A 17,250-nucleotide genomic window follows, 5' to 3' on the forward strand; every position below is an offset into this window, starting at 1 on the left:
AAAAGTTGGCTTCAAGCTCAACATTCAGAAAACTAAGATCATGGCACCTGGTCCCATCACTTCATGGCAAATAGATGGGGAAACAGTGGAAACAGAGGCAGACTTTAATTCTGGGGGGCTCCAAAATCACTGCTGTTGGTGATTGCAGCCATGAAATTAAAAGACGCTTACTCCTTGGAAGGAAAGTTGTGACCAACCTAGATAGCATATTAAAAAGCAGAGACATTACTTGGCTAACAAAGGTCCATGGTTTTCCCAGTAATCATGTATGGATGTGAGAGTTGGACTATAAAGAAAGCTGAGTGCCGAAGAATTGATGCTTTTGAACTGTGGTGTTGGAGAAGACTCTTGAGAGTCCCTTGGACTGCAAGGAGATCCGACCAGTCCATCTTAAAGGAGGTCAGTCCTGAGTGTTCATTGGAAGGACTGATGTTGAAGCTGAAGCTCCAGTATTTTGGCCACCTGATGCGAAGAGCTGACTCAATGGAAAAAATCCTGATGCTGGGAAAGATTGGGGGTGGGAGGAGAAGGGGATGACAAAGGGTGAGATGGTTGGATGGCATCACCGACTTGATGGACAAGAGTTTGGGTAAACTCTGGGAGTTGATGATGGACAGGGAGGCCTGGCGTGCTGCAGTCTGTGGGGTTGTGGAGAGTCGGACGTGACTGAGTGACTGAACTGAACTGAATTGACAGACTTATGGGTTGTTTGTACTTTTTGTTTGTTATGATCAAGCTATAATGAATGTTCTTTTGAAAGTCTTTTTTTTTTTTTTTTGAAAGTCTTGGTGATGAAAGCACTTATTTCTGTTGAGTTTATACCCAGGAGTAGGAATGTTAGGATCAAAATTTTTTCAGTAGTGGTTTTACCAATTTTGTACTCCCATCAGCGATGTAAAGACTCACAGTTCCTTACCTTTTATAAAACAGTACTGTCATTTAGCCATTCTGATGTGCATTTTTAAAATTTTAAGGCGTCACTTTGTTCAGGTTCATAAGCTCATAAAATTGCCAGATTTGATGTAGAAGTTTAGCTTATTCATTTAATTATTGCTTTAACTGAATTTGCTTTTGAATATTTCACCTATTCCAAGTGATACACTGAATATAACTTATGTAACAAACTGCTGACATTTTAAATTTTGTATTGTTACTATTTTTGCTTATATAAGAAACAGGCAGAACTTGGTCAGAGTTTTAAGATTCAGTAAGGAAAAATAAAAATTGGTGGGCTTATTTTGTCTGCTGAAAATACGCTGAAGAGTTGGGTGTAGAGGTTATGTGGACTATTGACTACTTTCTTTCTATTAGCATGTTGGATTTTTCCCCCCTTGATTTCTGAGTTGTATATTTCTTTTCTCTCATATGCAGATTTACAATTAGTATAATTTCACTTAGAAAGTTTCACCAAATGTTGCCAAAGCCAGAGGAATTAGAAACAGATGACGTGGATACAGTACGTTGTTCAAAGTCCTTATTGCCTTGTTTTAGGAGGGCCTTTCTTGGTTGCATTTCTGAATCTATTCCTTGAAAATGTTCTGTCATCTGTAGCCTTTGAAATACCTCGCTAGCTTTAAGCCCCAAATGTATGTACTGCCTGTTTTGTGATATCAAAAGTATTATACCTGTGATATCACTTATTTCAGTTTTGTACTTGAGAGAGCATTAATTATTTTTTCCAGTAGACGTTTTCCGATTCTAAAGTATTTGTTCTTATAAGTGAAAATTTACTTTCTTTAAAATAATTGACTTTATTTATGAGGTCATTTATTGAAGAATATCTCAAGTAATATACTGTTATACATAAGCACTAATTGCTCAAACACCAGCTTTAAAACAGTTTGAGAGTTAAAATGGTTTTATAGAATTCAAGTTCCTTAATACTAACTTTTTTTGGAGGAGAAAGAAATTTTTAAATGATTAACTCCCTGCTTCATTCCCCTATTCCCCCTGGGACAATTTTGATGTTTGACTCATGAGTTCTAGTTCAAGATTTCTTTTTTCTCACTCTTTAAAACATTTTTTTCTTGCACGTTTCTTTCTTTCTTTTTATAGTTAATAGGATGTATTTTCTATAGACGCTTTAGAGAATGTTCACTGTAATCCTTTTGTCAAGAAGCAAGTTAAAATAATAGAATTTATGCCACATTGCACAAGTATATGGACATTTAACAGAACCGCCAGTGGACCATTCTTTTTCCTCTTAGACTTCTGTAGTGTTATAGAGTAGGTTTTGTGTGACTGGGAGTCTTTTTTGTTAAGTTTGTGTACTAAGTGTATTTGATACTTTGTTTTTCTTTTAACAGCCTTATTGAGGTATGATTCACATATAATATATAATTTCATCTATTTGAAACCTGTAATGTACAGTCCCATGATTTTAGTATATTCACAGTTGTATAATCATCATCACAATAAATTTTAGAACATTTTTATCACCTCAGAATGAAAAATATGAAGTCCTGTACCTTTTAAGCTGTTAACCCACCTATCCCCTATAACCTCTTCTCCCAGCCTCTCACCCTAAGGAACTATAATCTTATTTTCTGTCTCTCTGTATCTGCCTATTCTGGGCATACATATAAATGAAATCATAGAATATGTTGTCTTTTGTGACTTGTATGTTTCTAGCATAATGTTTTAAATGTTTCTTTACATTCTATAGCATTACTGGTGCTTCCTTCCTTCTTAAGAATGAATAATATTCTGTTGTATAGATAGATATACCTCATTTTCTTTATCCATTCATTGTTAGTGGGTTGTCTCCACCTTTGGCTTAGGAATAATGCTATAATTATGAATATGTTAATATAACATATTTTTACTAATTATATACATAATACATTAATATGTAATAATGAAAATGGTGTGATATAAGGGTTCAGCTTCATTCTTTTGGATGTGCTTATCCAGTTGTCCCAGCACCATTTGTTGGAAAGGCTATTTCCCCATTGAATGCTCTTAGCACCCTTGTTGACAATTAGTTGATCATAGACATGTGACTTTATTTCTTCTCAATTCTATTGCGTTGGTCTATTCTTATGCCAGTACTAGAATGTCTTGATTACTGTTGCTTTGTAGTAAGTTTCCAAAACAGGAAATGAGTTCTCTTATTTTTTTATTTTTCTTTTTTCAAGATTGTTCTAGGTCTGTTCTAGGTCTCTTGCAATTCGGTATGAATTTTGGACTTAGCCTGTCAGTTTCTATGGGAGGTTAATTGGGATTCCTTTGGTGATTGGATTGAATCGAAAAGATCAGTTTGGGTAATGTCTGAATATTAAGCATTTTGATCTTTGAACATGGCATGTTTTTTCATTTATGTGGGTTGTTTCTAATTTCTTTAAAAAATGTTTTGTAGTTTGCATTTTTTTATACTTTTGTTAAATTTACTCCTTATTTGATGATGTTATAATAGAAGTGTTTTCTTAATTTCATTTTCAGGTTGTTTGTTGCAAGTTTACAATTGATATTTTTATGTTGATCTTTTATCCTGCAATCTTGTTTAACTCATTTATTCATTCCAATAGCTTTTTAGTGGGCTTTTAAAAGGTTTTCTATATATATATATATCTATAAGACTATGTCATCTGTAAATATAGTTTTTCTTTTTCCCTTCCAATCTGAGTACCTCTTGTCTCTTTTTCTTGGCTGATTGTCCTGCCTAGAATCTCCAGTACAATGATGAACACAGGTGATAAGAGCATGTCTCCTTATCTTTTTCCTAACCTTTAGGGAGAAACACCTAGGTTTTCACCACTGTGTATGATGTTAGCTGTAGAATTTTTTTGGAGATATTAAGTTCAGGAAGTTCTCTCTTTCTGGTGTGCTAAGACAGTTTTTGTTTGCTTTTTTAATCATGAATGGACGTTGGATTTTGTCAGATGGCTTTTCTGCATCTGTTCATATGAACATATGGTTTTTCTTTAGTCTGTTGATGTGATCAGTTCAGTTCAGTTGTGTCTGACTCTTTGTGACCCCATGGACTGCAGCATGCGAGACTTCCCTATCCGTCACCGACTCCTGGAGCCCACTCAAACTCATGTCCATTGAGTTGGTGGTGCCATTAACCATCTCATCCTCTGTCGGCCCCTTCTCCTGCCTTCAATCATTCCCAACATCAGGGTCTTTTCAAATGAGTCAGTTCTTTGCATCAGGTGGCCAAAGTATTGGAGCTTCAGCTTCAACATCAGTCCTTCCAATGAATATTCAGGACTGATTTCCTTTAGGATTGACTGATTGGATCTCCTTGCAGTCCAAGGACTCTCAAGAGTCTTCTCCAGCACCACAGTTCAAAAGCATCAATTCTTTGGCACTCAGCTTTCTTCACAGTCCAACTCTCACATCCATACATGACTAATGGAAAAACCATAGCTTTGACTATACAGACATTTGTTGGCAAAGTAATGTCTCTGCTTTTTAATATGCTGTCTAGGTTGGTCATGACTTTTCTTCCAAGGAGCAAGCGTCTTTTAATTTCATGGCTGCAGTCACCATCTGCAGTGATTTCGGAGCCCCCAAAAATAAAGTCTGACACTGTTTCCACTGTTTCCCCATCTATTTCCTATGAAGTGATGGCACCAGATGCCATGATCTTAGTTTTCTGAATGTTGAGCTTTAAGCCAACTTCTTCACTCTTCTCTCTCACTTTCATCAACAGGCTCTTTAGTTCTTCACTTTCGGCCATAAGGGTGGTGTCATATGCATATCTGAGGTTACTGATATTTCTTCTGGCAATCTTGATTCCAGCTTGTGCTTCATCCAGTCCAGCATTTCTCATGATGTACTCTGCATATAAGTTAAATAAACAGGGTGACAATATACAGCCTTGATGTACTTCTTTCCTGATTTGGAACCAGTCTGTTGTTCCATGTCCAGTTCTAACTGTTGCTTTTTGACCTGCATACAGATTTCTCAGGTGGCAGGTCAGGTGGTCTGGTATTCCCATCTCTTTTAAGAATTTTCCACAGTTTGTTGTAATCCACACAATCAGAGGCTTTGGCATAGTCAGTACAGCAGAAGTAGATGTTTTTCTGGAACTCTCTCAGTTTTTCAAAGAAATGGATCATATTAATTTTTTGAATGTTGGGTTAGCCTTGCATCCCTAGAATAGTCCACTTAGTTGTGGTATATAATTCTTTTTATACATTGTTGGATTCAATTTTCTAATATTTTCTTGAATATTATTGCATCTATATTCCTGAGATATACTGGTCTTTAGTTTTCTTTTTTTGTAATGTCTTCATTTGGTTTTGATACTAAGATAGCACTGGCCTCATAGAATGAATTAGGAAGTATTCCGTCTGCTGCTATTTCTTGGAAAAGCTTAGAGAGAACTAGTATCATTTCTTCTTTAAATGTTTGGTAGAACTTAGCAGTGAAACTGTCTGAACTTGGTTCATTCTTTTTTTTTTTTTTTTTGGTTCATTCTTTTTTGAAGGTTATTAATTGTTGATTAAATTTCATTAGTAGATACAGACATATTCAGATGATGTATTTTTTTCTCATGTGAGTTTGGTAGGTTATGTCTTACAAATAATCAGTCCATTTCAAGTCAGTTATCAAAATCATGGGCATAGAATTGTTCTTAATATTCTTTTATTATCTTTTTAAAGTCCATGAAATTAGTAGTTTTGGCTCCTGATTTCTGATATTTTTAATTTTTCTTTTCTCTCTCAAATGAATTTTATTGATCTTTTAAAGGACCAGCTTTGGTTTGATTATTATTTTTTTTTTCCTGTTGTCTTGATATCCTGTTTTCTTGTGTTCAGTGTTATTAAGGTTTCTGCTGTAATTTTATTCTGGTTCTTTAGGTTAAATTATTATTTGAGTTTTGGTTTTAGATCTTTTTCCTAATATGTGCACCCAGTTCTATAAATTCTTTTCTAATCATTGCTTTCACTGCATTTCACATGTTTTCATAAGTTGTTTTTCTCATTTTCATTTAGTTCAAAATACTTAAAAATTTCTGTTGGGATTTTTTTTACCTATGTGTTATTTAGAAGTGTGTTGTGTAAACTCCTACTGTTTTGGGGTTTTCCAGCTATGTTTACATTATTGGCCTCTACTTTAATTCATTTGTGGTCTGAGAGCATGCTTTGTATGATCTGTTCTTTAAAGTTTATTTTAAGGTGTGTTTTAAAGCCCAGGGTTCTATTTTGGGGAATGTTCTGTGTGAGACTGAGAGGAATGTGTATTCCATTGTTGGATGAAGGATTCTTTAAGGTCAGTTAGATCTGCTTGAATGTTGTTGCTGTTCAGTTCAGCTGTATCCTTGAAAGTGAAAGTCGCTCAGTCGTGTCCGACTCTTCGCAACCATGGACTGTATAGTCCATGGAATTCTCCAGGCCAGAATACTGGAGTGGGTAGCCTTTCCCTTCTCCAAAGTATCTTCCCAATCCAGTCATCAAACTCAGGTCTCCCACATGGCAGGTGGATTCTTTACCAGCTGAGCCACAAGAGAAGCCCAAGAATACTGGAGTGGGTAGCCTATCCCTTCTCCAGTGGGTCTTCCCCACCCAAGAATCGAACCGGGGTCTCCTGCATTGCAGGCGGATTCTTTACCAACTGTACTATCAGTGAACTGATAGTTTGTCTTCTGGATCCGTCAGTTACTGATTGGGGGGTGTTGAAGTCTCCAGGTGTAATAGTGGATTTTCTTGTTTTTCCTTGGAATTCAGTTTTTGCCTCTGTATTTTGATGCTTTCTTATTAAGCACATACACATTGAAGATTGTCAAGTTTTTCTGGAGAAATGACTCCTTTTATCATTATGTATTACCGCTCTTTATCCTGATAATTTCCTTGTCTTAAAGTCAGCTCTGTCTGAAATTAGTATAGCTAATCTAGCTTTTATTTGATTAGTGTTAGCGTTGTATATCTTTCTCCATTCCTTTTCTTTATGTTTAAACTGGGTTTTTTTGTGGACAGCAAATAGTTGGATTTATTTTTAATCCAGTGACAGTTTCTTTCATTTAATTGGTTTATTTCAATCATGCATGTCTGAAGTGATTATTGATACTTGTTATACTTGTTGGTTCTTTTTTGTTCTCTTTTTCTGCCTTCTTTAGCTTTAATTGACTATTTTATATGATTCCACATTCTATTCTTTCTTAGTGTATCTATTATATTTAATTAAACATTAAAAAACCTAATTGCCTGGAGTTTGCAATATACATGTACAACTGATCTAAGTTTGCTTTTAGAATATTACTGTGCTGCTTTATGGGTAGTACAGGTGCCTTATGACAGAGTATTCCCAGTGCCTCCCTGCTATATCTTATGTTGTTAATTTCCTCTCTGTACCATAATCACCTAATACATTGTTGCTATTAGCACTTTGGACATGCTGTTGTCTGTTAGATGAATTAAGAGAAGAATAAAAGATTTTCTTGTCTTTCTCTGATATTCTTTTATATATATGTCCGAGTTTCCAGCCTGTATTATTTTCTTTCTTTGTGAAGAACTTTTTAACATTTCTTACAAGGCAGGTGTACTAGTGACAACCTCCTTCACTTTTTAACTAAGGAAGAATTTATTTCTCCTTCACTTTTGTAGGATAACTTTACTGGATACAGAATTTTAGGTTGGTGGCTTTTTTCTTTTAACACTTTACACATTTCATTCCATTCTCTTCCTGTTTGTATGGTTTCAGATGAGAAGTCCAAAGTGATTCTTATTGTTCCTTGTTCCTCTATAGATATAAGTGTTTTTGTCTTTGTTTTCTTTTGGGATTTCCTTTTAGTCTTTGTCATTTTGCAGTTAGGCTGTGATATGCTTGGTATAGATCTTTTGGTATTTATCCTGTTTGGTGTTATCTGATTGTCTTAGATCTGTTCTTTAGTATTTTTCATTAATTTTAGAAAATTCTCAGCCATTATTACCATGAAATTAAAGACACTTGTTCCTTGGAAGAAAAGTTATGACCAACCTAGACAGCATATTACAAGACAGAGATACTACTTTGCTGACAAAGGTCTATCTAGTTTTTGCAGTAGTCATGTATGGATGTGAGAGTTGGACTATAAAGAAAGCTGAGTGCCGAAGAATTGATGCTTTTGAACTGTGGTGTTGGAGAAGACTCTTGAGAGTCCCTTGGACTGCAAGGAGATCCAACCAGTCAATCCTAAAGGAAATCAGTTTGAATATTTATTGGAAGGACTAATGTTGAAGCTGAAACTTCAGTACTTTGGCCACCTGATGCAAAGAACTGACTCATTGGAAAAGACCCTGATGCTGGGAAAGATTGAAGGCAGGAGCAGAAGGGGCTGACAGAGGGTGAGATGGTTGGATGGCATCACCGACTCGATGGACATGAGTTTGAGCAAGCTCCAGGAGTTGGTGATAGGCAGGGAAGCCTGTTGTGCTGCAGTCTGTGGGGTGGCAGAGTTGGACACAACTGAGTGACTGAACTGAATTGATTAGTTCTGATGTTTCTTTTATGCCTTTTTCCCCTTCTCCTTCTGGTATTGCCTTTATACCTATTTACTTGTTTAGTCACTCAGTCGTGTCTGACTCTTTATGACCCCATGGACTATACAGTCCATGGAATTCTCCAGGCCAGAGTACTGGAGTGGATAGCCTTTCCCTTCTCCAGTGGATCTTCCCAACCCAGGGATTGAACCCTGGTCTCTGCATTGCAAGCGGATTCTTTACCAGCTGAGCCACAAGGGAGCCCAGGTATATTAAAGGTATCCTTTATTTCTATAATAGTATTTTTTCTATCTAGCATTTTCTTTTGATTCTTTCTTAGAGTTTCCATCTCTGCTTACACAACTTGTTTTTGCACGGTTTCCACTTTTTAAAATTAGAGCTTTTATGTTATTTACCTTAGTTACTTTAAATTTCCTGTCTCATATTTCAAAATCTGCATCATGTCTGAGTTTGATTCTTATGGTTGCTTTGTCTCATCAGTCTGTTTTTCCTCACCTTTTGGCATGGCTTGTACTTATCAGACATGAACTATCAGAAAATAGGAACTGAGAGTTAAGCTTTTACTGTGAAGTTTTATGTTAATCTAGTTCTAGCTCAGAGATTGTTTAATGTTTTCTGCTACTTTAGATCCCAGAGACTTCAATATTCTCTCCCCCCTCCATTGTCCTTGGGTTTCCCTAAGAACTCCTTAAATAGAATCTGTGTCTTGCCGCTTTGTCAGTTGTAATCCACGGATTGATGTGGTGGTAATGTGTGCATGAGGAGAGCTTTATCATTTTATGAGTAAATCTCAGTTTTGTAAGTGGACCTGAGTCCCTGGGCTTCAGAAATTTTCTTAGCCTTAACAAATTTTTTTTCTCCCTTTACTTGAAACAGGAAGGCTAGAGGGAACTGGAGTTGATTAGTTGGACTTCCCCAGGGTTAGATAAAGCTCTGAGCAGGTCGTGTGCCTTGAAGGGCTGGCCTTTGTTAATGGGGACTGCTCTCAGTGCTTCCTTGCCCCTGTGTGTGTTTGAAAATGGTTGCAGAGAATTCCTAGTGGCCCATTGGTTAGGGCTCAGCACTCTCACTGCCACGGCTTGGGTTCAGTCCCTGGTCGAGGAACTAAGATTCCGCAAACCATGTGGCAGGGCCGAAACAAACAGAGAGAACCTCAGGGAACTTGTGGTAAAAATGAACCTCCACAGGAGCTCTTAGGTCTCAAGCTAGTTCACCTTTAGCTTCCAGCAGTTTGTCCATATTAACTTAAGTGTTTCTTCAGGTTGCTCTAGCAGTTTCTGCTTCTGGTAAACTGACTTTCAGCTTGCAATTCTTTGTATCTGCCTTTCTCCAGAGTTCAGTGTGCAGTTTGCCCTGTGACCTTGATTCTCTGATCAAAGAAAGAAAGGTCATTGATTTTCATGTTGAGCTTTTTTCTTGTTGTGAGGCTGATATGCTTTTTTACATTAGCTTTATACATGGGAGCACTGAGACTAGAAGTCCAGTGGAAGGCTATAAAATCAGATCTCAACACCAAACATCAATAACTAGAAGTGTTTTCCCTTTCCTGTTTAGTAGCACTTAAGTACACTTGAAAAATTGTGGTTAAAAAATGCATAACAATTTCCCTTTTTAATCACTTTTAAGTGTACAATTTAATGGCATTAAGAACATTCATATTATTGTGCAGTCATCACCACCAATACATTTCCAGAACTTTTTCATTTTCCCAGACTGAAGCTCTGTACACTCTTTCCTCCAGCCCCTGATAACTGCTTTTCCACTGTCTGTCTCTGAGTTTAACTACTCTAGATATTTCATGTAAGTATAATCATACAATTTTGTTATTTTGTATCTGGCTTATTTTACTAAGCTTGTCTTCCAGGTCAAGGTCACCTTTTAACCAGAATCATAAGAAAAAAAGGTTATTTAAACTTATTCTTCTTTAGTGTGTAGCTAAGTTGATATAGTTGTCCTTTGTCTGAGCTTGTGACTTAGGTCAGTCATTATGTTATCTGTCTGTTCACCCCTAAAAGGGAAGAATTGGATGAGGAGATGGGTAAGATGTTAGACAGTTTTAAAATTGTTTTAAAAGTCTAATGTTTCTTAATTTGCTCTAGGACTTGCAGAGTATTCTTACATATTCAACGGAAAACTCCTTAAGTTATGCTTGGTGGTCAGAATGTTAATATTAGCTTATTGTATCATTTGAGTGTTTGGTGTTAATAACCTACCTCCTAAGTTAGGTACTAGTTTATACATATTAAGATTTTTATCTGTTATGTTTTTATGGGGAATGCTTCATAGCTTGGGAGGATCTGCTCTTTTATTGTACAGTTACTTGGATCTTTAATTTCATCCTTCTGTCCATTTTCCTTATAGCTGTGTTGAGTTGTTATGGCTTCTCAATGCACCTTTATCCTCTGGCCTGCCCATTGTTGAAGTTAGGAGACCTGGCTGGACCACCAACTCAATGTGCAAATTTACCTAGCTTTTGTTTCACTTTGTTACTAGAGAATGTTATCTTTCCTATGGTGAAATCAGAATTTGTTTCTTATTGTTTAGAGCAGGTAGGGGTTCTTTATTGTTGATAATTATATTATATTGGTGAGTCTTTTTGGCAAAGATTTCTGTTTAATTCACTATAATATTTGACTACATTCAAAGTTCAAGTCTTTCCAGCTGAGATGCCTTTTGCAACTGGGACTTATTCAGTAAGCTTTTGTTTTTTTAACTGGAAGATTAAGATAGTTTTTGAAATTTTTAGTTTTTGTCCCTGTATTTATAAATGGTATCAAGTTACTGTTTTTCAAGTTCTTAAGTTTGCTTCTACTAACTTATGACAGCAGATAGTATCTGTTATGAGTGAGGCTCCTTCTCAAATTCATTAGCATGCTCCTGAGGGTAGAGATGTTTGTTCTTTTTCACTGCTCTATCCCTTGAACCTAGAACAGTGCTGGCACACAGTAGGGATTCAATAAATATTTGTTGAATGAATATATTACATTTACCAGTGTTCAGTATGTTAGAGAAATAACAAGACTTCTTAATTTCATGTTTTGAAATGTCAAAACTGAACTGGTTTTAATTAGCTAGGTTCTCTGATTTACCTTTTCTCTCATTGTTTTATTGACTGTTCAATTTAGTACTTCTGCTTCATTGACTATGCTACAGCCTTTGACTGTGTGGATCACAACAAACTCTGGAAAATTCTTAACGAGATGGGAATACCAGACCACTTTACCTGCCTCCTGAGAAACCTGTGTACAGGTCAAGAAACAACAGTTAGAACTGGATGTGGAATAATGGACCAGTTCAAAATTAGGGAAGGAATATGTCAAGGCTGTATATTGTCACCCTGCTTATTTAACTTCTATTCAGAGTGCATCATGTGAAATGCCAGGCTAAAGGAAGCACAAGCTGGAATCAAGATTTCCAGGAGCAATATCAACAACTTCAGATATGCAGATGATATCACTATAATGGCAGAAAGCTAAGAGGAACTAAAGAGCCTCTTGATGAGGGTGAAAGAGAAGAGTAAAAAAGCTGGCTTAAAACTCAACATTCAAAAAAGTAAATCATGGCATCTAGTCCCATCACTTCATGGCAAATAGATGGGGGAAAAGTGGAAACATTGACAGACTTTATTTTCTTGGGCTCCAGAATCACTGCAGATGGTAATTGCAGCCATGAAATTAAAAGATGCTTGCTCCTTAGAAGGAAAGCTATGACAAACCTAGACAGCGTATTAAAAAACAGAGACATCACTTTGCTGACAAAGGTCCGTATAGTCAAAGCTGTGGTGGCTCAAATGTAAAGGAACTGCTGGCAGTGCGGGAGACCCAGGTTTGATCCCTGGGTCGGGAAGATACCCTAGAGGGGAAATGGTAACCCACTACAGTATTCTTGCCTGGAGAATTACATGGACAGAGGAGCCTGGCAGGCTACAGTCCATGGGATCACAAACGAGTCAGACACGACTGAGTAACACACATGACTTTTCCAGTAGTCATGTACAGTAGTCTTGTATATGTGAATTGGGCCATAAAGAAGACTGAGCACCAAAGAATTGATGCTTTTGAACTGTGGTGATGGAGAAGACTCTTGAGAGTCCCTTGAAGAGCAAAGAGTCAAACCAGTCAATCCTAAAGGAAATCAACCCTGAACGTTCATTGAAGGACTAATGGTGAAGCTGGAGCTCCTGTACTTTGGCCATCCAATGCAAAGAGCTGACTCATTGGAAAAGACTCCGATGCTGGGAAAGACTGAGGGCAGGAGGAGAAGTGGGCAACGAGGATGAGATGGTTGAATGGCATCACCAGCCCAATGACATGAGTTTGAGCAAAGTCTAGGAAATAGTGAAGGACAGGAAAACCTGATGTGCTGTAGTGGATGGGGTCACAAAGAGTTGGGCAGCTTAGTGACTGAACAATAGCAATTTAGTAAACATTTTCATTACAGGGTAAACTAAGAAGAGATAATATATAGTTAGTACATCTTTTTTTTTTTTTTTTAATAAATTTATTTTAGTTGGGGGCTAATTACTTTACAATATTGTAGTGGTTTTTGCCATACATTGACATGAATCAGCCATGGGTTTACATGTGTTCCCCATCCTGAACCCCCCTCCCACCTCCCTCCCCATCCCATCCCTCTGGGTCATCCCATTGCCCCAGCCCCGATCATTTGTCTCATGCATCAAAACTGGAATGGTGTTCTGTTTCACATATAATAATATACATGTTTCAATGCTATTCTCTCAGAACGTCCCACCCTCACCTTCTCCCTCAGAGTCCATAAGACTGTTCTATGCATCTGTGTCTCTTATCTGTCTCGCATATAGGGTTATCGTTACCATCTTTCAAATTCCATATATATGCATTAGTATACTGTATTGGTGTTTTTCTTTCTGGCTTACTTCACTCTGTATAATGGGCTCCAGTTTCATCCATCTCAGTAGAGCTGATTCAAATGTATTCTTTTTAATGGCTGAGTAATATTCCATTGTGTATATGTACCACAGCTTCCTTATCCATTCGTCTGCTGATGGACATCTAGGTTGCTTCCATGTCCTGGCTATTGTAAACAGTGCTGCGATAAACATTGGGGAGAAAATAATAGCAAACGAAACAACAGACAAACAATTAATCTCAAAAATATACAAGCAACTCCTGAAGCTGAATTCCAGAAAACTAAACGACCCAATCAAAAAATGGGCCAAAGAACTAAACAGACATTTCTCCAAACAAGACATACAGATGGCTAACAAACACATGAAAAGATGCTCAACATCACTCATTATTAGAGAAATGCAAATCAAAACCACAATGAGATACCATTTCACACCAGTCAGAATGGCTGCTATCCAAAAGTCTACAAGCAATAAATGCTGGAGAGGGTGTGGAGAAAAGGGAACCCTCCTTCACTGTTAGTGGGAATGCAAACTAGTACAGCCACTATGGAGAACAGTGTGGAGATTCCTTTAAAAACTGGGAATAGAACTGCCATACGACCCAGAAATCCCACTGCTGGGCATACACACCGAGGAAACCAGAATTGATAGTACATCTTTTTTTAATGAGACACCAATTCTTTTTAAAGTTTCTTTTGGAGATAGTAAGGTTAACAAGCATCTTACTTAGCCTATGATTTCAATCATCTATACTTTTTAAAATTTAGTTTTACTCTCTTATTCATGTATTGTTTCCAGCAGTGATTGAAAGGATTTTATTTCTTCCATCTGTCTTACCCATGTGCAAAAGGGAACATGTTGAAGCTTAATAATTTAAAAAATTTAATGTATTTATAGAGAAAATATTTTGAATGCCTACTGCAAGCCAGGCACTGTTCTATGTTCTGGGGATACTGTTCTGTGTTTTCAGAAGAAAAAAATGACAAAACTTTTTTTCTTCATGGAACTTAAATTCTCATAGAAGAGGTAGGGGAAAAAATTAAATAATTAAGTGAAATTAGGTAAGTAAAAAGTAATATATAGAATAAAAGTAGATTTCTCTAGTAGGATAAATTCTTTTAAGTTACTTGTGTAGGTTGAATCAGTTCATTAAATATCACTTTGACATTGTTGGGGAATGAGATGCTATGTGTGAGAGCTTAGAATAAGGAAGGCACTTTGACAGAAACAGTTGTGTAAATCAGATGGAGGTTATAGCCCATGCTCTCAATACTTAAACAAGAACTGCAGTGCAAAGCCATTTAAAGGGAACCACCTGAAGTGTCAGTAATATGCTTTAAGAGTTCAGAAAAGTTGGAGTTTCTTTTCTTGACCACCTGCTCAGTCTAGGCTGAGCGCAGATGGAACAAAGGTATAGAGATGCTAAGCAATCTATGTATTTGGGAATATTGACCTTTTTTGTTGTTGGACAAATTGGAAGAAGTGTGTATGTTGCGGGGAGTTTAGGAGCAGAGATAGGGAATGTAAATTAAAGGTGGATTGTATACAACGGAGAAGGCAATGGCACCCCACTCCAGTACTCTTGCCTGGAAAATCCCATGGATGGAGGAGCCTGATAGGCTACAGTCTATGGGGTCGCTAAGAGTCGGACACGACTGAGTGACTTCACTTTCACTTTTCCCTTTCATGCACTGGAGAAGGAAATGGCAACCCACTCCAGTATTCTTGCCTGGAGAATCCTAGGGACGGCGGAGCCTGGTGAGCTGCCGTCCATGGGGTTGCACAGTCGGACACGACTGAAGCGACTCAGCAGCAGTATACAACAGGTCTCCAGATGGTCCTGTAAAGAAATGGGGAGCCACAGATGGCTTTTTAGCGGGACCATGGCATGATTTTAGATTTCTTATTGAGAACATTAAGTGACAGTTGGGAAGGATGGGTTGGAGGGTACAACATGGAGGTTCAAGATGATTTGGAGCATCTAAAAAGTATAGTTAGGGCAAGACCATAATTGGGCTTACCTAGGATGTACTGTTAATATTCTGATCCCTGTGAAGGGTGCTTCTTGAAGTACAAGTCTGTAGTGTATAGTATAAATAGAGTTGTACCATGTGTCAGCCTTGTGACCAACAGAGGATGAGGGTCTTAAGTTGAAGATACTGAAAGTGAAGAAGAGTCCAAGAGACTTTTGTAAGTGATAGGATTGGTAACCTACTGGGGATGGAGTTTTGTGGAATAATAATTATAGATGGTTTGTGTTTTACCCTCTGAGCCACCAGGGAAGCCCACTGATGTTTAAGACTGATCTTCATATTAAATAGTGATAATTTGGGCAACAGTTTTTTCTCCCACCTTTTCCTCATTAAGTCTACCGTACACATCTTTCTCCACCCCTAATTGGAGCTTTGTTATCTATTTTGGACTATATAGTAAAGCTTATTAGAAGTATTTCTGAAACAAAGGAATTTTTCCTGTGAGGGGAGTTACTTTGAGAAAGGGGTATATGGGCTTTGCTGCTAAGTCACTTCAGTCGTGTCCAACTCTGCGACCCCATAGACGGCAGCCCACCAGGCTCCGCTGTCCCTGGGATTCTCCAGGCAAGAATACTGGAGTGGGTTGCCATTTCCTTCTCCAGTGGATGAAAGGGAAAAGTGAAAGTGAAGTCGCTCAGCCGTGTCCGATTCTTAGCAACCCCATGGACTGTAGCCTACCAGGCTCTTCTGTCCATGGGATTTTCCAAGCAAGAGTACTGGAGTGGGGTGCCATTGCCTTCTCCGATATGGGCTTTAAATATACTTAAAGTAGAGGGCTGTTAATATATGTCAAAGTTAACTCATTTATTATATTCCAGATTTAATTTTCTAGATAAATTAGCTTATGGTATATTAAAATTCATATAAATTTATAATATTACAACAGTTTAGTCCTGTAATGTATGTGCTAAAACATTTTATTATAGAAAAATTTAAATATACCCCAAAATAGTAGACTATAATGAACCCCAGTGTACCCACCAACATTTTCCTGGTCTTGTTTGATCTGTTTTCTTCTCTGCCCTTTTACTTACTTATTTATTTTAACTAGATAAGACTTTATTATTATTATTATAACCTCAAAGTCATTATTGCATCACACAATCATCTTTACTCCAACTTAGCACCATCTAATACAATACCCAGTCTGGATTCAGATTTCCCTTTTGGTTTTGAAAAAGACTTAACAGTTGGATTGTTTGAATCAGATTTTATACAAGTCTTGTGGTTATTTTTAAAGTTGATGTTTTTTAAAGAGAAAATTAAGGCAGTGTGAAAACATTTTAGTATAAGCTATTCTAAGAGAGCAGTGCTGTTTTGACATTCATTCTGTCTGGAACTTAGTTTTGTAGAAGGAGGTGTCAAAATAGCTAGTATCTTATTTTTATGATTTTGAACAAAGGAAGTCTTTCCAAAGTGGGAAAAGTAGGTGTGACCTCATTTATCTAGAAGTGAAGAGTGTGAAAATGCGAGCAGATTTGAGAAGGTTCAGGTTTGGAGGAAGACCACATCTCTGTGAGGGATGTGGGATTTGGAACTGTTTTTGTAACTATTTGTGTAATGTTACAGTATATTTTATCTCCCTGAATGTACCGTCCTTACCTATAAAATAAGGAGTGGATGATTTCTTTCTTTTTTTCTTAAAATTTTTATTGAAGTGTAGTTGATTTACAATGTTGTAAAGAGTGGGTGATTTCCTACATTCCTTTTGAGTTCTTATTTTTGTGTGTTTTATTTTATATTTATGCTTGATTTCAACAGGATTCTCAGAGTTGGATTGGTGGAAACAATGAACCATTGACTGGCTTTACCTGGCGAGGTGGTTGCGAAAGAGAAACAACAGGCATACAAGTCTGGAATGAAGTATTTGTGATCGAGAGACCTAATGGAACAAAAG

At 37.2% G+C, this 17,250-nt stretch overlaps 1 protein-coding gene across 26 annotated transcripts in view; it reads left to right on the forward strand.

Annotated features, from left to right (window-relative positions):
- ATL2 (atlastin GTPase 2) overlaps positions 1-17,250 on the forward strand; it is an 82,864-nt gene that overhangs the window by 49,969 nt on the left and 15,645 nt on the right. For all 26 annotated transcript variants that reach the window (XM_081596168.1, XM_081596180.1, XM_081596172.1 and 23 more), the window contains one exon: positions 17,115-17,249. In XM_081596168.1, coding sequence (XP_081452294.1) covers positions 17,115-17,249 — 135 coding nt within the window. The remainder of the gene's footprint in view (positions 1-17,114; position 17,250) is intronic.

The sequence above is a fragment of the Giraffa tippelskirchi genome, chromosome 4 (assembly GCF_054371585.1).
Source record: "Giraffa tippelskirchi isolate mGirTip1 chromosome 4, T2T-mGirTip1v1.2.pri, whole genome shotgun sequence".
Lineage (NCBI taxonomy): Eukaryota > Metazoa > Chordata > Mammalia > Artiodactyla > Giraffidae > Giraffa > Giraffa tippelskirchi.